This window comes from Leucoraja erinacea, chromosome 8 (genome assembly GCF_028641065.1).
Source record: "Leucoraja erinacea ecotype New England chromosome 8, Leri_hhj_1, whole genome shotgun sequence".
NCBI lineage: Eukaryota > Metazoa > Chordata > Chondrichthyes > Rajiformes > Rajidae > Leucoraja > Leucoraja erinaceus.
The window spans coordinates 8362927-8388269 of NC_073384.1; the positions used below are offsets into that span (position 1 = coordinate 8362927).

The 25343-nt window shown below is 46.9% G+C and overlaps 1 protein-coding gene across 1 annotated transcript in view; it reads left to right on the forward strand.

Moving 5' to 3' along the window:
• Positions 1 to 22126: 22126 nt before the first annotated feature.
• tmx4 (thioredoxin-related transmembrane protein 4) overlaps positions 22127 to 25343 on the forward strand; it is a 61595-nt gene continuing 58378 nt past the window's right edge. Inside the window, exon 1 of the mRNA XM_055638949.1 lies at positions 22127 to 22462. Within this exon, the coding sequence (XP_055494924.1) occupies positions 22284 to 22462 (179 nt within the window). The 5' untranslated portion in view covers positions 22127 to 22283. The remainder of the gene's footprint in view (positions 22463 to 25343) is intronic.

Below are 25343 nucleotides of genomic sequence, written 5' to 3' on the forward strand. Positions count from 1 at the left end.
ATTTCAAGGTCTTGGCTATTTAGTTTAGAGATACAGCGCGGCAATAGGCCGTGATGCCCAGCGAGTCTGCGCCGACCAGCGATCACGATCCCCCACACCCTAGAGACAATTTACATTTATACCAAGCCAATTAACCTACAAACTTCGGCGTGTGGGTGGAAACCGGAGCACCCGGAGAAAACCCACACAGTCCACGGGGAGGACATACAAACTCCGTACAGACAGCACCCGTAGTCAGGATCGAACCCTGGTCACTGGTACCGTGAGGCAACAACTCTACCGCTGCGCCATCGTGCTGCCCAATTCTGGGAGATACCAATGAGTTAGCCATCATTGACGATCTATCCAATGCTTTTCCACCAGCAGAACAGTTCATTTTTGTTGCAACTCTCAGCTCTTTTAAATCTAGACTGAAGACTTTCAATTCAATTCTTCCCTTCCCTCTCGGTCCACCCCCTCCCCGGGCACTTTCCCTTGCAACCGCAAGAGATGCAACACTTGTCCCTTTACCTCCCCCCCTCGATTCTTTTCAAGGACCCAAGCAATTTTTCCAGGTGCGACAGAGGTTTTACATCTAATCTCTTCCAACCTCATCTCTTGCGTCCGCTGCTCTTAGATGTCAGCAGATCTATATCTAGTTGTTGAGAGGCGCAAGCAGAGGTTGGGCGATCGTTTCGCCGAACACCTCCGCTCGGTCCGCAATAACCAAGCTGACCTCCCGGTGGCTCAGCACTTCAACTCCCCCTCCCACTCCGTCCTCTCTGTCCTGGGTCTCCTCCTTGGCCACAGCGAGCAGCCTCTTAAATTGGCCAATGAACAGCACTCAATATTCCTTTGTGGCAGTCTGCATCCCCGGGGGCATTCACCACTCGAATGTGTCCCCAATTTTCTTCTCCTTGCTGTCTCCTCCCCTTCCTCAGCCCCCCCTGCTGTCTCCTCCCCCCCCCAGTCCTGGACTTCCCCAACCTTTTCCAATCTTGTCCCCACCTAGCCCCCCGCCCCCTTCAGATTTGAGAAGTTTCTATTCGGCCCGAAACGTTGCCTATTTTCTAGCTCCATAGATGCTGTCTATCCAGTGAGTTTTCTCCAGCTTTTTGTGTAACCCAGGAATCTTTCTGGTGTTTCTCTGCACTCCCTTTGGCAGTAAACAATTCAATTTATTAATTACCTAAACTGCACTGCAATTCTATTCCTGGTTTTATTTTATTTTAAATATTTTATTTGATTGCTTTTAATTTTGTAATTATTTTATCTGAATAATCTAATAATAGTTTTACATCTAAATGTCATTTTATATGCGTTTCTTTCCAATGCTTTTAATGTTTTATGTAAAGCACTTTGAATTACCATGTTGTTGAAAGGCGCTATACAAATAAACTTGCCTTGCCCTGCCCAAGCACGTTAATTTGTTGAGGTGTTATGTTTAGGGTGAGCACATACATAGTGTACTTATCACAGTTAACTAATTGGGCCAATGCAGTCAGTCTGAGCCCGGCATGAAGTTTACCTTCTGCTCTATCTCACGCGCATTCATTCTGAACTACCAACTCATCCAACCAGGGGCGGATTAACCATTAAGCAGACTAAGCACGTGCTTAGGGCACCAGGGCCAAAGGGGGCACCACAAAGTTGGGCAAAGGGTGAAAAGAAAAAAAAACGAATGCCGATTTGTAAAAAAATTCCGTATCTCCACTTTTTATGTAATTGTTGAAAAGTTAGAAACGGAAATGAGGAGGAGACGAAAGGTGTACACTGAAATAGCAGACAGATTCTCAGTCTGAAGAAGGGTTTCAGCCCGAAACGTCGCCTATTTCCTTCGCTCCATAGATGCTGCTGCACCCGCTGAGTTTCTCCAGCAATTTTGTGTACCTTCGATCTTCCAGCATCTGCAGTTCCTTCTTGAACAGATTCTCTTGTCTGACCGATGTTCCTAATGCCACCCAACAAGGTGCTAATTCCCAATTATCAGAAAGTGAAAGGTGCTCAAAGACTTGTCAGACACTCATTGATGCTTATCCAGATGACATGAACAACACTTTGTCTACAGAGCTTCAGCAGTTCCATTCATGTGTTCTTCATAAGTTAAAAACAACCAAGAAAACATATTTCACTCACATGGAACTTTACAACACAATTACAGAAGACAAACTAGAGAGTGCCTTTCCAAATGTTGAAATTGCCTTAAGAATATGTTTAACATTAATGGTCACCAACTGCACAACAGAGAGGTCTTTCTCACAACTGAAACGTGTAAAAACTCCAAATAGATCAGTTATGCTTCAAGAAAGACTCGACTCACTGTGTACATTAACAATTCAAGCAGACATTCTGAGATGTATTAATTTCGAGGATGTTATCAGTGACTTTGCAAAAACGGAATGTAGAAAAATGCCTTTCAGGTCATGAATATTGGAACTTTGATACATTTAACTTGTGAAATATTAAAATAGATGTTGTATTGCATTTTTGTAGAACTTCATGTAGCCCAAGCTTGGCTTAGTTTGTACAGTATATTGTGCTATCATATGAATACATTTTTGTACCGCTGCAACCTGCATTGTATATCTGGTCAGACAGGTCAACAACTAAAATGGACTGGGTCAGTGTGGAAAGGAGGGGGGGGCACCAAGATTGGTCAGTGCTTAGGGCACCAGTGAGCCTTAATCCGCCCCTGCATCCAACTGATATAGATCACGGTAAATGTATTCCGCACAAACACATCCTTGTCACTAGTGCAAAACAAAGGTAGGTAGACTCACAGAAATACCAGAGGAGTTGAGCTACGCAAAGATCCACAGTCTATTCAATAGACAGTGGACAATAGGTGCAGGAGTAGGCCATTTGGCCCTTCGAGCCAGCACCGCCATTCTATGTGATCATGGCTGATCATCTCCAATCAGTACCCCGCTCCTGCCTTCTCCCCATACCCCCTGACTCCGCTATCTTTAAGAGCCCTATCTAGCTCTCTTGAAAGCATCCAGAGAACCTGCCTCCACCGCCCTCTGAGGCAGAGAATTCCACAGACTCGCCACTCTCTGTGAGAAAAAGTGTTTCCTCGTCTCCGTTCTAAATGGCTTACTCCTTATTCTTAAACTGTGGCCCCTGGTTCTGGACTCTCCCAACATCGGGAACACGTTTCCTGCCTCTAGCGTGTCCAAGCCCTTAATAATCTTGTATGTTTCAATGAGATTCCCTCTCATCCTTCTAAACTCCAGAGTGTACAAGCCCAGCCGCTCCACTCTCTCAGCATATGACAGCCCCGCCATCCCGGGAATTAACCTTGTAAACCTACGCTGCACTCCCTCAATAGGGAGCCTCCTATACAGAGCCTCCTCCCAACTACTCACTACAATTAGTCCACCCCACGAGACAGAGACATTATTAATATCTTAAACATGAATCTTTGGGATTTCTATAAGGTCTTTTTGCACTTGTACACAAGACAGCATCAGCAAGTCTCAACACGGTGGTGCAGCGGTAGAGTTGCTGTCTTGCAGCGCCAGGGACCTGGGTTCGATCCCGACTACAGGGTTCTGCCTGTTTGGAGTTTGTACGTTCTCCCCGTGACATGCATGGGTTTCCTCCGAAATCTCCAGTTTCCTCCCATACACCAAAGACACTGCAGGTTTGTAGGCTAATTGGGTTGGGACAGTTGTGTGTGTAGGATGGTGTTAATGTGCGGGGATCGCTGGTCGATGTGGCCTCAATGGGCCCCGTAACCACACCGTACCCCAAAACTAATAACAAACTAGGATAGGCATGAATGAAGCAATTGGGTGAAGGGCCTGTATTCTGCTGTGCAATTATGACAAGAGAAATTCGGCTCATGATCATAAGGTCATACGTGACAGGAGCAGAATTAGGCCATTCGGCCCATCTACTCCGCCATCTCTCTTAACTAAACTAAGATATTTGCCTTCCAGGTGTAAATCCAGTACCCATAATTACAGGGAAGGAAGAGGGGACTTCAAGCCTTTGTATTCTTCTTTAATTTTTAATTAACCCAACCCTGGAAGCATTGGAGTTAAATATCATCGATTAGAAGTTTGTTTTCCAGCTCGGTCATCCGGTTATTCCCATTTAACCATATCCAACTCCTTACAATGCTATCACCAGGGACCTCATTGAAACTTACCGAATAGTGAAATGCCTGGATAGTGTGGATGTGGAGAGGATGTTTCCACTAGTGGAAGAGTCTAGAACCAGAGGTCACAGCCTCAGAATTAGAGAACGTCCCTTTAGGAAGATGAGGAGGAATGTATTTCGTCAGCGGGTGGTGAATCTGTGGAATTCTTTGCCACGGAAGGCTGTGGAGGCCGTCAGTGGATAATTTTAAGGCAGAGATAGATAGATTCTTGATTAGTGCGGGTGTCAGAGGTTGTGGGGAGAAGGAGGGAGAATGTGGTTAGGAGGGAGAGATAGATCAGCCATGATTGAATGGCAGAGTAGACTTGATGGGTCAAATAGCCTAATTCTACTCCTATAACTTATGAACTTATGATCATGAACAGCATTTCTTTTGTCATAATTGTACAACAGAAAACCGGCCCTTCAGCCCACTGCATCATGCGAATCATACTTTGTTTTTTAGCTTAGAGATACAGCATGGAAACAGGGCCATCGGCCCAGAGTCCTCATCGACCAGCGATCCCTGCACGCTAACATTATCCCACCAATTAACCTACAAACCTGTACATGTTTCAGGTGTGGGAGGAAACCGGAGCATCCGGGGAAAACCAATGCTGCTCACGGGGAGAAAGTACAAACTCCGTGCAGACAGCGCCCGTAGTCGGGATCGAACCCGGGTCTCTAAGAGTTGTAAGCACTATAAGGCAGCCACACCAATGCTGCACCACCGTGTCCATACCAACTGCTTGCTGTGTAAAGCAAGTCAACAAAGAAAATGCAAAGGTCAAGTCTTGGCTTCAACACCACATTGAAAGCACTTACTTCATTCAGAGGAAGATTTTGATCTGGAGGTACTTGTAGTAATAATTTATAAACTACAGACCGATCGCTTGCAGCCCTGCACAGGCAGGTCTGGTGCTCCTCTACTTTGATTTAAAAGGGAAAAGGTGCTGCTGTTAACCTGTGCTTGTCTTTAATGACACTGGATAGATGCCACCTGTGGCAAATTGGAGCAATTAGCCAAACACCTCGAAGTAATTAGTGGCTTCAGAGTGAAAGCATGACTGTGGTTTGGCATCTGTGTGCAGGTTCTCAGCTTCACAAAACTGGGCATGGGAGAAGTGATGGGATTTGTTTGATATCACTATTGCAGGAAGAGATGGAGTCATAGATTGATACAGTATGGAAACAGGCCCTTCAGCCCAACTTGCCCACACCGGCCAACAATGTCCCTGCTGGGGTTGGACAGGCTAGATGCAGGAAGATTGTTCCCGATGTTGGGGACGACCAGGGCAAGGGGTCACAGTTTAAGGATAAAGGAGAGCGGTGAATCTCTGGAACTCTCTGCCACAGAAGGTAGTTGAGGCCAGTTCATTGGCTATATTTAAGAAGGAGTTAGATGTGGCCCTTGTTGCTAAAGGGATCAGGGGATATGGAGAGAAGGCAGGTACAGGATACTGAGTTGGATGATCAGCCATTGAATGGCGGTGCAGGCTCGAAGGGCCGAATGGCCTACTCCTGCACCTATTGTCTATGTTTCTATGTTAGACTGGTCCCACCTGCCTGCGTTTGGTCCATATTCCTCCAAACCTTCCTATCCATGTACCTATCTAACTGTTTCTTAAATGTTGGGATGGTCCCATCTTTTTATTCTGGATTTTAATTCATGTATTGTGCTTTTAAAAAATATATATAATTTATGATGTTTATGAGTGATATACTAAGATTTTATATGTACTTTAATTATTAATATGCAATGCATTTGTATGTAATGTTGTCCCTTGTTTGGACCTTGAGTCCGAATAAAGTTTATTATTATTATTATTATTATTATTATCAACTACCTCCTCTGGTAGCTTGTTCCATACATCTACCACCCTGTGTGTGAAAAAGTTACCCCTCAGATTCCTATTAAATCGTTTCCCCTTCACCTTAAACCTATGTCCGCTGGTCCTCGATTCACCTACTCTGGGTAAGAGACTCTGCGCATCTACCCGATCTATTCATCTCATGATCTTGTACACCTCTAAGATCACCCCTCACTCCTCCTCCTCCTGTGCTCCAAGGAATAAAGTCCAGGCCTGCTCAACCTCTCCCTGTAGCTCACACTCTCGAGTCCTGGCAACATCCCCGTAAATCTTCTCTGTACCCTTTCCAGCTTGACAACGTCTTTCCTATAACACGGTGCCCAGAACTGAACACAATGCATTATATATAGGTAAATATAATATATACTAGACCAAGTGCAGACCCGTTGGGTCTGCTCCCCCAATGGTGTGATCCCCCAACCCAATATTCCACCATGCACCCGTCTCCTCCAACGGAACTGAAGCCGTTCCCAAATGTAAGATTCCAGCACTCCCCTGCCTCCCTCAGCACTGGATTAAAAAAAAATTCCAATTGCACCTACCCTGCCTGCTGCAGCAGTGAAAAGTTCAGAGTGTTCCTGTCTTGTAACTTTTGTTTCGAAGTGTGTTGGAAGCTGATAGGAAGGAGCAGCCGTCAACGAATCAAAAGGCAGAAAGGCAGCCGAACGGCAGCCGGTCGGATGGCACGAGAGTTTTATATATTAATAGAAGATAGATAGATAGATAGATAGATAGATAATATTTTGGAGGTCTCAAGAACGACAACTGAACTTTTAAACAAATCTTTATTCAAAAATTCACTCTTCAGTATACAGGCTCTCTAGACACGTCTGGCCACATCGGTGGTCAGTGCTAAACTGCCGCCCAAAAGCAAAAAACCGCGGGAAAACAAGCAGCCCCTCCCGAGTCACGTGACCGCGGCTTCCGGACGCCGGGTTCGATACCTGCGTGCGCCAGCAGGCGCCGCTACAATTTAAAGATATTTATTGTACAGCTTAGAGTGATACAGTGTTAAGAATTTTCAGTAAGTTTCCCACAAGATCCCCATGGTCCCATCTTCTAATTCTAGAGATATCCCTTCAAACTCTATCCAGTCTTTCCACATAAGACATGTCCTGACAACTGCAGAATCAGTCTGGTGAACCTTCCGCTGTTCTTCTATGTCAAGAATGTCCTTGTACTCATTTGGAGACCACCAAACTGCAGGCAATACTTTCAGGTGTGAACCCTCCCCTATACAACTTAACAGTAGAACCTCCCGGCTCCTATACTTCAAATCCTTTTGCATGAAAGCTATCTGACCTCGCTTTCTTTACTGCCTCTGCAACTTGCATGCCTACCTTCAATGAAATTGTACCATGGCACCCAGGTCTCGCTGCATCTCCCCCTTTCCCAATCGGCCACCATTTAGATAATAGTCTGCTTTCCTGTTTTTGCCACCAAAATGGATAACCTCACATTTCTCCACATTATACTGCATCTGCCAAACATTTGCCCACTCATCCAGCCTATCCAAGTCACCCTGCAGTCTCCTAGCATCCTCCTCACAGGCCCGAAACAGGCCCTTCAGCCAAATTGCCCACACTGCCCAACATGGTCCCACCTGGCTTGCATTTAGTCTATATCCCTTCAAACTTGGCCTATCCACTATATATATATGTAGGAAAGAACTGCAGATGCTGGTTTAAATCCGCTGTTCCAGGTGTCAACTCTTGTACATCGGCGAGACCAAGCGCAGGCTCGGCGATCGTTTCGCCGAACACCTCCGCTCAGTCCGCCTTAACCTACCTGATCTCCCGGTTGCTCAGCACTTTAACTCCCCCTCCCATTCCCACACTGACCTTTCTGTCCTGGGCTTCCTCCATTGTCAGAGTGAGGCCCACCGCAAATTGTAGGAACAGCACCTCATATTTCGCTTGGAATAGTTTCACCACCCCAGTGTGTGTAAAAACATTGACTCGCCTAACTTCAAGTTACCCTTGCTTCCCTCTCTCTTAAACCTGACCCCCTAGTTCCAGGACTCCCCAACATCTTACTGTCTCCGACTACATCTATCTCTCCATGCCCCTATCAGACATTTCTGAAGTTTCTCGACCCGAAACCCCCCCAATTTCCTTCTCTAGCCGATGCTGCCGAGTCCCGCTGAGTTACTCCAGCATTTTGTGTATTGTATCCACTATCCATCTATCTATCTATCTATCTATCTATCTATCTATCTATCTTTCTATCTATCTATCTATCTATCTATGTATCTATCTATCTATCCATAGAAACATAGAAAATAGGTGCAGAAGTAGGCCATTCGGCCCTTCAAGCCTGCACCGCCATTCGATATGCTCATGGCTGATCATCCAACTCAGTATCCTGTACCTGCTTTCTAGCCATACCCCCTGATCCGTTTAGCCACAAGGGCCAAATCCAACTCCCTCTTAAATATAGCTAATGAACTGGCCTCAACTACCTTCTGTGGCAGAGAATTCCACAGATTCACCACTCTCTGTGTGTGTAAAAACTGATTTTCTCATCTCGGTCCTAAAATACTTCCCTCTTATCCTTAAACTGTGACCCCTAGTTCTGGACTTCAATCAATCAATCAATCAATCAACCTTTATTATCATCTTGCAAGCAACAAGTACAGTGCAAAATGAAAAGACGTTTCCCAGTGAATAGCGGAGCATCGCACATGAAATTTAAAACATTTCACACATAATAACACTAAAAAACAATCCAGTCCCTGATGGAACAGTATAAATAGTTAAAAGCAGGTAAAAACACAATGTTAAAATACAATAAACCAATCATAAAAATGTCCGGGGCCGCTGATTTGAGTGGCCAGTGCCAGTTATTAAAGTGTCCGTGCCAGCCGCAGAATCAAGTGACTGTGAGTACAGAGTGACTGTTTAGCAGCCTCACAGCCTGTGGTAGGAAGCTGTTTAGCAGTCTTGTAGTCCGGGCATTGATGCTTCGATATCTCTTGCCTGATGGGCAGGAGATCCAGGTGTATGTTGAGGGGGTGCAGTTTGTCCTTAGCAATTCTCTGAGCTTTTTTCAGACAGCGGCTCTGGAACAGTTCTTGTACCGAGGGTAGGGAGACGACAATGATCCTCTCTGCTCCCCTCACTACCCTCTGCAACTTGCAAGCCGACTTCCCCAACATCGGGAACAATCTTCCTGCATCTAGCCTGTCCACCCCCTTAAGAATTTTATAAGTTTCTATAAGATCCCCCCTCAATCTTCTAAATTCTAGCCGAGTCGAGCCGAGTCTATCCAGTCTTTCTTCATATGAGAGTCCTGCCATGCCAGGAATCTGTCTGGTGATTCTTCCCTGTACTCGCTCTATGGCAAGAATGTCTTTACTCATATTAGGATACCTAAACTGTAATCTATCTTTCTATCTATCTATCTATCTATCCTGTTATGACTGGCAATTAGAAATATTTATCTGCAGAATGCTCCTCGGTAATTAACTTTTTGGTAAATTCCCAGTAACATTTGCAGCTGGTGCAGTAACAAATGAAGCTGAACCATTGACTGCTCGTGATCTTGTGCAGTCTTTGCTTCTAACTGTTCTTCCAGGTGCGTTATAAGGTTCTGAAGTGTTAATGGATTTGAGAACAGAGGAGCATATTTTTAGAACGTACAAAGCACAGGGTCTCAGTCTGAAGAAGGGTCCTGACCCGAAACGTTACCTATTCCTTTTCTGCAGAGATGCTGCCTGACCCACTCAGTTACTCCAGCACTTTGTGTCTATCTTCGGTGGAACCCAGCATCTGCAGTTCCTTCCTATACAGGAACAAGCTCTTCGGCCCACATTGTCTATGCTGAACGTGATGCCAAGACCAACTCCTATCTGCAAGCACATAATCCATATCATAAGCTTCATACGGTGTAGGAGCAGAATTAGGCTATTCGGCCCATCAATTCTACCCCTCCATTCAATCATGGCTGATCTATCTTTCCCTCCTAACCCCATTCTCCTGCCTTCTCAGCATTATTATCTGCCACTGTTTCTTTCCACTTTTTTACACTACCTGGTGTACCTGTGCATGGTTTGATTGCAATCAGGTATAGTTTGACTGTCATATGAGGAAAGATTGGAAAGACTGGGCTTATTCAATGGAATTTAGAAGGATGAGCGGGTATCTGGTGGAAATGAGTAAAATTATAAAAGGACTGGACGAGCTAGATGCAGAATTTTTTACCCCAATGATGGGGGAGTCCAGAACCAGGGGCCACAGTCTAAGAATAAAGGGGAGGCCATTTCAAACTGAGATGAGAAAAAAAACGTTTTCACCCAGAAAGTTGTGACTTTGTGGAATTCTCTGCCACAGAGGGCAGTGGAGGCCAATTCACTAGATGCATTTAAAAGAGAGTTAGATAGAGCTCTGGGGGCTAGTGGAGTCAAGGGATGTGGGGAGAAGGCAGGCACGGGTTACTGATTGTGGATGATCAGCCATGACCACAATGAATGGCTGTGCTGGCTCGAAGGGCCAAATGGCCTCCTCCTGCACCTATTTTCGATGATCTGCGGAATTCTCTGCCTCAGAAGGCAGTGGAGGCCAATTCTCTGGATGCTTTCAAGAGAGAGCTAGATAGAGCTCTGGGGGCTAGCAGAATCAAGGGGTATGGGGAGAAGGCAGGAACGGGGTACTGATTGTGGATGATCAGCCATGATCACAGTGAATGGCGGTGCTGACTCGAAGGGCCAAATGGCCTGCTCCTGCACCTGTTGTCTATTATTTCTATGGTTTGCATGGAGAGCAGGAATTGTGGACGCAGCCCAGACCATCACCCAAACCAACCTCCCTGCCAGTGATTCCATTTAAACCTTTATCACAGTATCTTGGTACACGTGACAATAATAACCACGTCAATGCCTATACCAATTAATTGTGGACAAGGAGTGTGAACAGGAGTTCCGATGATGGAGTCAGAGTCATACAAGACTGAAACAGGCCCTTCAGCCCAACTTGCCCATGCTGACCATGATGCCCCATCTAAACCAGTCCCATTTGGCTGAACCTTTTGCAGTATTAGTTCAAGTTCTGATTTACTTTAGTTTAGTTCAGAGATCCAGCGCGGAAACAGATCCTTCGGCCCACCGAGTCCGCGCCAACTGTCGATCGCCCGCTCACACTAGTTCTATTCTATCCCACTTTCTCATCGACTCACTACAGACTAGGCACGATTTACAGAGGGCCAATTAACCTACAAGCCGGTGCGTCTTGGGGATGTGGGAGACAATAGACAATAGACAATAGGTGCAGGAGTAGGCCATTCGGCCCTTCGAGCCAGCACCGCCATTCAATGTGATCATGGCTGATCATCCCCAATCACTACCCCGTTCCTGCCTTCTCCCCATATCCCCTGACCCCGCTATCTCTAAGAGCCCTATCTAGCTCTCTCTTGAAAGCATCCAGAGAACCTGCCTCCACCACCCTCTGAGGCAGAGAATTCCACAGACTCACAACCCTCTGGGTGAAAAAGCGTTTTTTCATCACCGTTCTAAATGACTTACCCCTTATTCTTAAACTGTGTGGCCCCTGGTTCTGGACTCCCCCAACATGGGGAACATGTTTCTTGCCTCTAGCGTGTCCAAATCCTTAGTAATCTTATATGTTTCAATAAGATCCCCTTTCATCCTTCTAAACTCCAGAGTATAACACAAGCCCAGCCGCTCCATACAACGTGTGGATACAAACAGTGAAACCGAGAATGACGACAATGAATCTAGTACAACGACTCAGGTGTGGGGGGGGGGGGGGGGGGGGGCAATGAGAGGGGGGATGCAAGGGTTACTTGATGTTGGTGAAATCAGTATTCATACCGCTGGGTTGTAAGCTGCCCTGTCCTCCTCGGGGTGGTTAACCGAGCAGTAATATAGTTTCCACCAGGGCACCTGCTACTCTCTGGCACTGTGCCCATCCGTCTTCATAATGAGGGAGGCTAGACACAGCCTTGTTTTGCTGGTCCCAGGAGGGTTGCAGTCAAAGCTAATCCAAGCAACCTCACGTCCAAGTGTAGACAGAGCAAGTGTATTATAACCAACAATAAGCAACATTTTCATTCCTGTCTAAAGACATGCAAGATCCTAGGAATGGGTAGGTTAACCTACGATGAGCGTTTGTCGGCACTGGGCCTGTACTCGCTGGAGTTTAGAAGAATGAGGTGGGGGGGCCTCATTGAAACATTCTGATGAAGAATCTCATTTGAAGACCACCTCTGTGTCAAGTGGGCACTGAGCTGCTTGTAGATTCTCTCAGCAAATATCTGGGGGTTTCACTATCAGCTGCATAGTTACACATGATGAAACACAGATTCCATCTCAGGCACCTGTCACTTAAGCTGTGGAATTTGCAATCTGGGTTTTATCTGTTCACTTGCCAAATCTGCAAACTTTCAAAGACACGGGCGGCACGGTGGCGTGGCGGTAGAGTCGCTGCCTCACAGCGCCGGAGACCCGGGTTCCATCGGACTATGGGTGCTGTCTGTACGGAGTTTGTACGTTCTCCCCGTGACTCGCGTAGGTTTTCTCCGGGAGCTCCGGTATCCTTGCGGCACTCCACTCGCCACTGCCTGCCATTCTGAAAAGGACCCGTTCACTCCTACTCTTTGCTTCCGGTCTGCCAACCAATTTTCTATCCATGTCAACACCCTACCTCCAATACCATGTGCTCTAATTTTAGTCACCAGTCTCCCGTGCGGGACCTTAAGAAAGGCTTTCTGAAAGTCTAGATACACTACATCCACTGGCACCCCTTCATCCATTTTACTTGTCACATCCTCAAAAAATTCCAGAAGATTAGTCAAGCATGATTTCCCTTTCATAAATCCATGTTGATTTGGACTAATCCTTTTACTTCTATCCAAATGCCCCATTATTACCTCTTTAATAATTGACTCAAGCATCTTTCCCACCACACGAAGTCAGGCTAACTGGTCTGTAATTCCCCGTTTTCTATCTCGCTCCTTTCTTGAAAAGTGGGATAACATTAGCTACCCTCCTATCCACAGGAACTGATCCTGAATCTATTGAACATTGGAAAATGATCACCAATGCGTCCACTATTTCTAGAGCCACCTTCCTGGGATGCAGACCATCAGGCCCAGGGGATTTATCATCCTTCAGTCCCATTAGTCTAGCCAGTCATACGTTCATAGGTTCTAGGAGCAGAATAAGACCATTTGGCCCATCAAGTCTACTCTGCCATTCAGTTATGGCTGATCTTCTGCCTTTCTCTCAACCACATCCTCCTGCCTTCCCTGATCCCTGACACCTGTATGAAACAAGAAGCTCAAACGCCACCTAACAAATATCCATTGACTTGACCTCCACAGCCGTCCGTGGCAATAAATTCCACAGATTCACCGCCCTCTGGTTCAAGAAATTCCTCCTCATCTCCTTTCTAAAGGTGTGTCCCTTCATTCTGAGGCTGTGGCCTCTGGTTCTAGTCTCTCCCACTAGTGGAAACATCCTCTCCACATCCACTATATCCAGGCCTTTCACTATACAGTAAGTTTCAGAGGTTCCCCCTCATCCTTCTAAACTCCAGCGAGTACATGCCCAGTGCCTTCAAGCGCTCTATTAATGTCACTTTTAACAAGGATGTTGCCAGGGCTTGGTCTGTGTGACAGAGAGAGGATGAGCAGACTGGGACTCCATTCCTTGGAATGTAGAAGGATGAGGGGTGATCTTACTGAGGTGTATGAAATCATGAGAGGCAAAGATTGGATAGAGTAGGCGCATCAAGGACCAGAGGACATTGGTTCGAGGTCAAGGAGAAGAGATCTAGTAGGAATCTGAGGGGTAACATTTTCACGAAAAGGGTGGTGGGTGTATGGAACGAGCTGCCAGAGGTGGTAGTTGAGGCTGGGATGATCACAACGTTTAAGATACAGATAGACATGTACATGGATAATGACAGGTTTAGATAGAAATGGGGCAAACTCAGGCAGGTGGGACTAGTGTAGCTGGGACATGTTGGCTGGGGTGTGGGCAGGTTCGGCCTGTTTCCACGCTGTGTCTCTGTGATTCTGTCACCTATCCATATTCCGAAGGTTTATTCCAGCACTTTGTGTCCTTCCAGCCCCCTTAATTCCTCTAATGATCAAGAGAATCAGGAGAATACCAAGCCAGTTAACGACTTTGGAGTGTGGGGGGGAAAGGGAATCGGAGATCTTGGAGAAAACCCTCGCAGGTCACGGGGAGAATGCACACACCCGTAGCCGGGATTGAACCCGGGTCTCTTGCGCTGTAAGGCAGCAACTCTACCGCTGCATCACCGTGCTGCCCAACTCTGTGACTCCGAGGCTGACAAAGGTGGAGCCGGTGGGGAAGCAAGGAACGGCGGGCAGTAGCAGGTCCTTACTTGATGCATCCGAGCATCTATCCGCAGATGCCAGTGTTGGCTGCCCAGTGAATCACAATGGATGCTGACTCCAGCATCATTATTGCAGCGATATCTGGACCATTCCATCCAAGGACCAATTACTAGAAGCAGCGAGCAGTGCAAAAGTTGGGACTGGTTCGCTGGCACAAACATTAGTTAGTTCGACAGCAAATGCAAATGGTATATTTCTTGGAAGGTTCCCAGTTGAATAATTTTCCGCACTTTTGATCCGGATCCAACGCATTCTTGGCTCCGGAGTCTTCTTTTTAATATTTCATACTTTTAATTTTACTTTTTTTTAAGCCATCGTTTGGGTAGCAGTGGGCTGACAAATCCCACCTCATGAATCCACAACACGGATTTCGTCTGGCCAAGAATTTAGATTGCATCCTCAAAAAAAAAAGTAGTTAATTAAATCTGCTTCATTCCAAAAGTTTACTCAAAGAATTGTCTGACTTTAATTGCAATTCACACGGTACCCAATTTGCTGATGAATGTTGACCCGAAGTGCTGGAGTAACTCAACGGGTCAGGCAGCATCTCTGGAGAAAAAGGATAGGTGATGATGAGAAGGGTCTGAAGAAGGGTCTCGGCCCGAAAGGCCACCCATTCCTTTCTCTCCGGAGATGCTGCCTGGCCCGCCAGCATTTTGTGCCTATCTTTGGTGTAAACCAACATCTGCAGTTCCTTCCTGCACATTTTGTCTGAAGGAAAAGGATGGGTGACGTTTTGGGTCGTGACTCTTCTTCAGACCCACCCTTTTTCTCCGTAGATGCTGCCTGACCCGCTGAGTTACCCCAAGCACTTTGTGTCAATCTTCGTTATACACCAACATCCGCACTTTTTTTTCTACACCTTCTTTATGAATCAGCCTTGCGTCATTGTCGAGAGTCAAACAACAGAAAGCTAGCTTTCAAATTCAAATAAAACTTGGTCAAAATCTTTTTTTGCCTAACATCCCAATGTTGGGCGAGTCCAGAACCAGGGGCCACAGTCTTAGAATAAAGGGGAGGTCATTTAAGACTGAGGTGAGAAAAAACTTTTTCACCCAGAGAGTTGTGAATTTATGGAATTCCCTGCCACAGAGGGCAGTGGAGGCCAAATCACTGGTTCGATTTAAGAGAGAGTTAGAGAGAGCTCTAGGGGCTAGTGGAATCAAGGGATATGGGGAGAAGGCAGGCACGGGTTATTGATAGGGGACGATCAGCCATGATCATAATGAATGGCGGTGCTGGCTCGAAGGGACGAATGGCCTCCTCCTGCACCTATTTTCTATGTTTCTATATGTTATTTCAGACTCATAACTTCATATACCAGGCCCTTCGGCCTGACTTGTCTCTGCTGACCAAGATGCTCCACCTTATCTTGCCCCGTTTTCCGCATGTTTGACCCATATCTCTCCAAACCCTTTCTATGTAGGTTTAGTTTAGTTTAGAGATACTGCGCGGGAACAGGCCCAACGAGTCCACACCGACCTGCGATCCCCGCACACTAGCACTGGCCTACACACGCTAGGGACAATTTACACTGAAACCAAAGCCAATTTAACTACAAACCTGTGCGACTTTGGAGTGTGGGAGGAAACAGAAGATCTCGGGAAAAAAACCCGCGCGTTCATCACGGCGAGAACGTACAAACTCCGTACAGACAGCGCCCGTGGTCAGATCGAAGACGGGTCTTCGGGGCTGCAAGTGCTGTAAGGCAGTGACTTTACCACTGCGCCACCGTGCCTCCGCATGTACCTGCCCAATATATTGCCAGTTATTCACAAGGGTATATATTTATAATACAGTTTTAACAATGGAACCCACATTTTATCGTATAGTATTTAAATGAGATGTGGTTATCTCCTTTCATTATGTTGCAACTATTAATAATATGTACAGCTGAAGGAACAGCTTCAATGGTGAATCTCTGGAACTCTCTGCCACAGAGGGTAGTTGAGAGGCCAGTTCATTGGCTATATTTAAGAGGGAGTTAGATGTGGCCCTTGTGGCTAAGGGGATCAGGGGGTATGGAGAGAAGGCAGGTACGGGATACTGAGTTGGATGATCAGCCATGATCATATTGAATGGCGGTGCAGGCTCGAAGGGCCGAATGGCCTACTCCTGCACCTAATTTCTATGTTTCTATGTTTCTATGTTCAGCTGAAGATTGACACAATTGCCCTGAAATTTATCTGTGGTGTTACCGCTAAAGGTTGCGTATAGGAAGGTCAATATAATATGTAGGAAGGAACTGCAGATGCTGGTTTAAACCAAAGATAGACACAAAGACCTGGAGTAACTCAGCGGAACAGGCAGCATCTCTGGATAGAAGGAATGGTAGACGTTTCAGGTCGAGACCCTTCTTCAGACTGAAGAACAAGTAGGGTCTGAAGAAGGGTCTCGACTAGAAATGTCACCTGTTCCTTCTCTCCAGAGATGCTGGCTGTCTCGCTGTTACTCCAGCTTTTTGAGTTTATCCTTCCTGCACATTTCTTCAGCTATTTGTTTTCTTAATTTTATTTTAATGCCCCAAAACTGGAAGACCAATATAATGAACACGATGGTTTGAAGTTGAAGGAATATGTAGAATAAGCAATTATAGGCCATTCATAGAAACATAGAAATTAGGTGCAGGAGTAGGCCATTCGGCCCTTCGAGCCTGCACCGCCGTTCAATATGATCATGGCTGATCATCCAACTCAGTATCCCATACCTGCCTTCTCTCCATACCCTCTGATCCCCTTAGCCACAAGGGCCACATCTAACTCCCTCTTAAATATAGCCAATGAACTGGCCTCGACTACCCTCTGTGGCAGAGAGTTCCAGAGATTCACCACTCTCTGTGTGAAAAAAGTTTTTCTCATCTCGGTTTTAAAGGATTTCCCCCTTATCCTTAAGCTGTGACCCCTTGTCCTGGACTTCCCCAACATCGGGAACAATCTTCCTGCATCTAGCCTGTCCAACCCCTTAAGAATTTTGTAAGTTTCTATAAGATCCCCTCCCAATCTCCTAAATTCTAGAGAGTATAAACCAAGTCTATCCAGTCTTTCTTCATAAGACAGTCCTGACATCCCAGGAATCAGTCTGGTGAACATTCTCTGTACTCCCTCTATGGCAATAATGCCCTTCCTCAGATTTGGAGACCAAAACTGAACGCAATACTCCAGGTGTGGTCTCACCAAGACCCTGTAACACTGCAGTAGCACCTTCCTGCTCCTATACTCAAATCCTTTTGCTATGAAAGCTAACATACCATTCGCTTTCTTCACTGCCTGCTGCACCTGCATGTCTACTTTCAATGACTGGTGTACCATGACACCCAGGTCTCGCTGCAGCTCCCCTTTTCCTAATCAGCCACCATTCATCCTTACATTATGAAGGGTGGTGATAAATCACCATTTCATTCCCCTCTGTTATCAGGCTTCTGAACGGCCCTTCATTAAGCTAGGGTACTGTCCGATTCACCTCTACCTAATTGCGGGCATTGGACTTTGTCTCTGGAACTGATACGCTACAATGCTGAGAACTATATCCTGCACTCTGCACCCTTTGCTCTACCTATTGTACTTGAGTTTGGCTTGATTGAATTTATGTTTAATATTATCTGATCTTTACTTTAGACATTAGAGATACAGCATGGAAACAGGCTCTTCGGCCCTTCGAGTCCATACTGATCAACCGTCACCCAGTACACTAGCACTCTCCTATGAACTGGGGACAATTTACAATTTACAGAAGCCAATTAACCTACAAACCTGACTAAAAGTTGTGACCAGTGTCCAGTCCATCCCTGGCTTTGTACAGAGCCCTAGTGAGACCACATCTGGAATATTGTGTGCAGTTTTGGTCCCCTAATTTGAGGAAGAAGGACAAACTTCTTGCTATTGAGTGAGTGCCGCGTAGGTTTACAAGGTTAATTCCCGGGATGGTGGGACTGTCATATGCTGAGAGAATGGAGCGGCTGGGCTTGTACACTCTGGAGTTTAGAAAGATGAGAGGGGTTCTCATTTAAACATATAAGACTGTTAAGGGCTTGGACACACTGGAGGCAGGAAACATGTTCCCGATGTTGGGGGAGTCCAGAACCAGGGGCCACAGTTTAAGAATAAGGAGTAAGCCATTTAGAACGTGGACGAGGAAACACTTTTTCTCGCAGAGAGTAGTGAGTCTGTGGAATTCTCTGCCTCAGAGGGTAGTGGAGGCAGGTTTTCTGGATGCTTTCAAGAGAGAGCTAGATAGGGCTCTTAAAAATAGCGGAGTCAGGGGATATGGGGAGAAGGCAGGAACGGGGTACTGATTGGGGATGATCAGCCATGATCACATTGAATGGCGGTGCTGGCTCGAAGGGCCGAATGGTCTACTCCTGCACCTGTTGTCTATTGTCTTTGACCTCCCCACCATCGAAGGCATCTATCGTAGTCGCTGCCTCAAAAAGGCAGCCAACATCATCAGAGACCCACACCATCCTGGCCACACACTCATCTCACCATTGCCATCGGGAAGAAGGTACAGGGGCCTGAAAACTGTAACGTCCAGCTTCAGGAACAGCTTCTTCCCCACAGCCATCACAACATGTTAAACACAACATCAAATAAGCTCTGAGCTCTGAACTGCAAAAGACTATATTATTACTGCACTATATTTGTTATTTATTGAACTTTTTACTCTCTTCCCCCATTATGTACTATGTTTACATATTCACATATTTTACTGTGCTGCAGCAAGTAAGAATTTCATTGTGTTGTGTTATTTTACTGTATGGCTGCTTGCAAAAACAAATTTCAGACTTCGGTTTGACAATAATGTGCCATCGTATCGTATCGTTTAAAACACTCTTAACTCTTCTTAACTCTTTGTCAAGTCAAGTCAAGTCTATTCGTCAAATACACACATACGAGATGTGCAGTGAAATGAAAAATGGCAATGCTCGCGGACTTTGTGCAAAAGGACAAACAAACAAACAACCAAACCAACTACAAACTGAATGGAACAGAATCACATATTCTTTTCCATATTAAATATTGTGGGCGGAAGGAAAAAGGGAAAAAAACAGCAATTTTTAAAAAAGCAGTCGAGTGGTTCAGTAAAGTTAGTCACTTGTGAGTTTACAGTCCTAATGGCCTCTGGGAAGAAACTCCTTCTCAAACTGGAGCACCCAGGAAAAGCCCCACGCGGTCATGGGGAAAATGTACAAACTCCGTACAGACATCGAACCCAGTTCTTTGGTGCTGTCAGGCAGCAACTTTACTGCTGCGCCACAGTGCCGCTCCATTTGGATTCCATAGTAAAACTAAGCTTTTCATTTTACCTCCTTGCACATGACAATAATAAACTTAAAGTTAACTTTGTGGGTTATAATTAGGGCAGTCAGCTAAGGGAAAGTATTGGTCTAACTAATTTTCTGAGAAGTTAACAAGGTCAAGTTAACACTTCCGCAGTAGATTTGTTGAATCTCAGCCACGTTGTGAGCACAAAATGGCGGAGTAGCGGGCCAGGCAGCATCCCCGGAGGTCTCAGCATGACCACGAGCAGAAATGTGGCGAATAGAATGTGGCAAGCAGAGAAATGTGAGGCAGTTAAAGGAAGTGAATAATGGGAAGAGTCCGGGAAGTTTATCGGAAAAATAGAAATATCTTGGATTTTCACGATGGTTCAGGCGTACAGGACTCTTCGCTCAAGATAGACGCAAAACGCTGGAGTAACTCAGCAGGGCAGGGAGCATCTCTGGAGAGAAGGAATGGGTGACGTTTCAGATCGAGGCCCTTCTGCAGACTGAGAGTCAGGGGAGAGGGAGAGACAGAGTTAGGGAAGGGTTAAAGTGTGAAAACAATAGACAACAGGTGCAGGAGTAGGCCATTCGGCCCTTCGAGCCAGCACTGCCATTCACTGTGATCATGGCTGATCATCCACAATCAATACCCCGTTCCTGCCTTTTTCCCATATTCCTTGACTCCGCTATCTTTAAGAGCTCTATCCAACTTTCTCTTGAAAGCATCCAGAGAATTGGCCTCCGCTGCCTTCTGAGGCAGAGAATTCCACAGATTCACAACCCTCTGTGTGAAAAGGATTTAAATGGCTTACCTTATTCTTAAACTGTTGTCCCTGGTTCTGGACTCCCCCAACATATGGAACATGTTTCCTGCCTCTAGCGTGTCCAAACCCTTAATCTATCTATATTACTAAAAGTCTGATCATGACCACTAGCTGTTGTTCTGTATATTGATTTTAGAAAAAATACTACCACTTATGACTGTGATTTTTGGCCATTTTACTCAGTCCCCCTCCACTCATCAGATGCAGAGGATTCTTCCCATCAATTAAAAATAAAAGTGTTATTAGTGTTTAAAAAATGTTGAGAATCTGTGGACTTGCACTTGAGTTTGGTGGCCTTGCACCCTGCTTGAAGTGGTATGAAACTGCACTTGAATTTGGTGGCCTTGCACCCTGCTTGAAGTGGTATGAAACTGTGAGAAGATCCCCTCTCATCCTAAATTCCTGAGCATTCAAGTCCAGCCGCTCCATTCTATCAACATATGACAGACCCGCGACCCTAGGAATCAACCTGGTGAACCTACGCTGCACTCCCTCAAACGACTGATCAAGGAGATGCAGATTGGTTCATTGTTAGCTGAGGGGAAGGTGACAACGAGGCATACAATCAGTATAATTATTCAGGAGGACAGTGAAACGAGTCAGAGATCTAGGGGTGGGGAGAGACGGAGAGAGAGGGAAAGCAACCTAATTGCTTCCTTTCCGCTCCCACACTGATCTTTCTGTCCAGGGTCTCCTCCATTGTCAGAGTGAGGCTAAACGCAAATTGGAGGAACAGCATCTCATATTTCGCTTGGGCAGCTTATGAATATGTATGTTATGAATATTGATTTATTTCACTTTCAGGTAGCCCCGACATTCCCTCTCTCTCTCTCTCTCCCTCCCCCATGTACGTCGCACCAACTTCTCGTTTCCACCCAACAAACAGCTATTATCATTATCAGTTATCATTACTTTTGTGCCAACCTTTCATTCATTTATTCTATATCTCTTTGCATCATCGTCTATACCTCTCGTTTCCATCTCCGCTGACTTTCAGTCTGAAGAAGGGTCTCGACCCGAAACGTCACCCATTCCTTCTCTCCAGAGATGCTGCCTGTCCCGGTGAGTTAGTCCAGCTTTTTGTATCCATCTCGGGTTTCAGGGTATAATTGGCCTGAAACACAAACTAGGTTTTTCACTGAGTCAAGGGCGTGTCCCACTTGGCCGTCGTTTGTGCGTCACGCAGATGGTGCGCAAAGATTTTGTACATCACTGCCTATGTCATCATGCACTATGCGCGCGTAATGCGCTTCATGTGTGCATCATGTCGTGCCTTGTGACGTGTCGATGATGTTGCGTAAATTACGCGCAAATGACGGCCAAGTGGGACAGGCCCTTCAGTCTCAGTCTACCCCACGACCAAAGATTGCCCACGACATAAGGGAGGGGGAGGGGGGGGAGGGGTTGTACAGTTTGATAGCCACAGGAAAGAAGGATCTCCTGTGGCGTTCTGTCCTGCATTGTGGTGGGTTACCCCGCAACCCGCTGAGTTACTCCAGCATGTTGTGTCTATCTTCGGTTGAAACCAGCATCTGCAGTTCCTTCCTCCAACAAGTGTATCTGGGCACTTCTTTACCAAGCCGCTCTATGATCTTTGAGCATTACTTTCAGTTTGAGGGCGGAGTTACTTGAAGCACTCTGACCTCAGCCGCTGGGGGTTTGTGCGGCAGCGACGATACAGGCGGTAGTTGGTGGGAGCGCGAACGGAGTTTGAAATAGAGGCGGCTGGTTTATTTATTTTTTTAAAAACCAGCTTCTTTTGAAAACCCGGTGCATTTAAGGTTTTGGAGGGGGGAAGAGGCAACAACAACAACAAAAATGGTGTGTTGCAGGGTGCAATCGGCCTGGATTTGGAGCCTGTGGCTGGTGATGGCCCAGTCTGCCCGCTGCACGGCAGAGCAGGGAGGCAGAGCCGAGCTGACAGCCGAGCCTGCGGTCGAGCCGCTGGGCGACACCAACTGGACGCTGATCCTGAGCGGAGAGTGGATGCTGCAGTTGTGAGTAGCAGAATACAGCGTGGGCCCGGATTGTTACAGTGCAGGGGGGATTCCCCATGGAACGCGGGCCCAGATTGTTACTGGGGAGGGGGGATTCCCCTTGGAACGCGGGCCCAGATTGTTACTGGGGAGGGGGGATTCCCCTTGGAACGCGGGCCCAGATTGTTACTGGGGAGGGGGGATTCCCCATGGAACGCGGGCCCAGATTGTTACTGGGGAGGGGGGATTCCCCATGGAACGCGGGCCCAGTTATGGGGAGGGGGGATGTTACTGGGGGGGAGGGGGGATTCCCCTTGGAACGCGGGGCCCAGATTGTTACTGGGGAGGGGGGGATTCCCATGCATGGAACACAAGGAACGCGGGCCCAGATTGTTACGGGGAGGGGGGATTCCCCAAGGAACGCGGGCCCAGATTGTTACTGGGGAGGGGGGATTCCCCTTGGAACGCGGGCCCAGATTGTTACTGGGGAGGGGGGATTCCCCTTGGAACGCGGGCCCAGATTGTTACAGGGGAGGGGGGATTCCCCATGGAACGCGGGCCCAGATTGTTACTGGGGAGGGGGGATTCCCCATGGAACGCGGGGCCAGATTGTTACTGGGGAGGGGGGATTCCCCATGGAACGCGGGGCCAGATTGTTACTGTTGAGGGGGGATTCCCCAAGGAACGCCGGCCCATATTGTTCCGGGGAGGGGGGATTCCCCATAGAACGCGGGTCCAGGTTGTCACAGAGGATTCCCTCTGGAGAGATTGCCCACCTTGTTACAAGGGGGCTCTTCCTGGAACGTGAGCCCAGGTTATTACAGAGGGGGGTTCCCCTTGGAACGCGGGCCTGGGGCTCAGGTTTTTACAAGGAGGATTCCCACCTGGAGCGTTTGCCCACCTTGATACAGGGGGTTCCCCTGGGAACGCGCGACAGACCCTGTTGCAAGGGATCCCCCCTTGGGGAGGGGGGGGGGACCCTTCAGGTTACAGGGGGATTCCTTCTGGAACACAGGGCCCACCTTGTTATGAGGTCATGTGTTAAGAGCAGAATTAGTCCATTTGGCCCATCAAGTCTACTTGCCATTCAATCATGGCAGATCTATCTCTCCCTCCTAACACCCTCCCTATTACAAGGGGTTCTCCCTGGAGCACTTGGCCCAGACCCTACTACAGGGGGATTCCGGGGACCACCTGACCCCCAGGTAGCTCAATAGACTGTACGCCAAGCAAGTACGATTGAGGAATGCTGATGTGGGCCGCTGCATGCTCCTGGAAATACGGCGGAGGTCACACAGTGCAATGCATCATTTTAATGCAGGCTCTCTATTTCTTAATACAATCCAATGGTGCAATAGTGCTGACACGGCGAAAGATCGTTGCAACTCAATTGCATCTCAGCTTTTACACGTCCGCTGCAGATGCAAGGAACTGCAGATGCTGATTTACAAAATAAAGGGACACAGAGTACTGGAGTAACTCGGCAGGTCGGACGGCAACTGCGGAGAACACAGATGGGTGATGTTTCTGGGTCAGGACAGCATCATTCTTCAGTCTGAAGAAGGGTCCTGACCCAAAACGGTTCCTATCCGGGTTTTCCAGAGATGCTGCCTGACCCACTGAGTTACTCCAGCACTATTAGATGACTTGCCTTATGATGACGGCTTACAGCTAAAGCTTGTTCAGTTGCAGTCATTCAGCGTGGAAACTAGCCCAACGTGTCCACACCGACCAACATGTCCCAGCTACACTAGTCCCACCTGCCTGCGTTTGGCCCATATTTCCCTCTTAACCCGTCCTATCCATGTACCTGTCTAAATGTTTCTTAAACATGGTGATAGTCCCAGCCTCAACTACCTCCTCTGGCAGCTTGTTCCATACACCCACCACCTTTGTGTCAACAAGTTAAATCTTCCCCCCCCCCCACACACCTTTAAGCCTATGTCCTTGATTCCCCTACACCTCAATAAGATCAGCCCTCATCCTACTGCACTCCAAGGAATAGAGTCCCAGCCTACTCAGCCTCTCCCTGTAGCTCAGACCCTCTAGTTCTGGCAACATCCCTGTAAATCTTCTCTGCACCCTTTCCAGCTTGACAACATCTTTCTTATAACATGGTATCCAGAACTGAACACAATACTCTAAAATCTTCAAAGATCATAGACAGATTTGTGTGATAAGACGTCCTTATGAATAAAGCATGTTTCCATGTTGTATCACCAAACTAAGCTAAACTAAGAAAAAGACGTCAATGTTTCCAGTGGAGGCCCTTTCGTCAGAACTTAAAGCAGTAAAATGAGCAAAGTACTCATTTATAAGCAACTTCAAGGAATAAAGTCCTAGCCTGCTCAACCTCTCCCGAAAGCTCAGTCCCTCGGGTCCTGGCAACATCCTCATAAATCTGTGTTCAAGAAGGAACTGCAGATGCTGGAAGATCGAAGGTACACAAAATTGCTGGAGAAACTCAGCGGGTGCAGCAGCATCTATGGAGCGAAGGAAATAGGCGACGTTTCGGGCCGAAACCCTTCTTCATAAATCTTCTCTGCGCCCTTTCCCACTCGCCAAAATCGTTCCGATAACACGTTGCCCAAAACTCAACACAATACTCTAAATGAGGCCACAACAACGTCTTAAGGGCCTGTCTCACTTGGGCGTCATTTGCACATAATTTACACGTCATCATTTACGTGTCACAACGCACGATGCACGCATGGTGTTCATTACGCGTGCATGGTGCATGGTGACGTAGGCAGTGACGTGCGGTGCCCCAGGATTTTGGTTTGTACAAAATCTTCACGTGCCATCTGCGTGACACGCAAATGACCAAGTGGGACTGGCCCTTTATAAAACTGCAACAAACATAACCCCCCCCCCCCCCCCCCCCCCCCCCCCCCCAACCTCT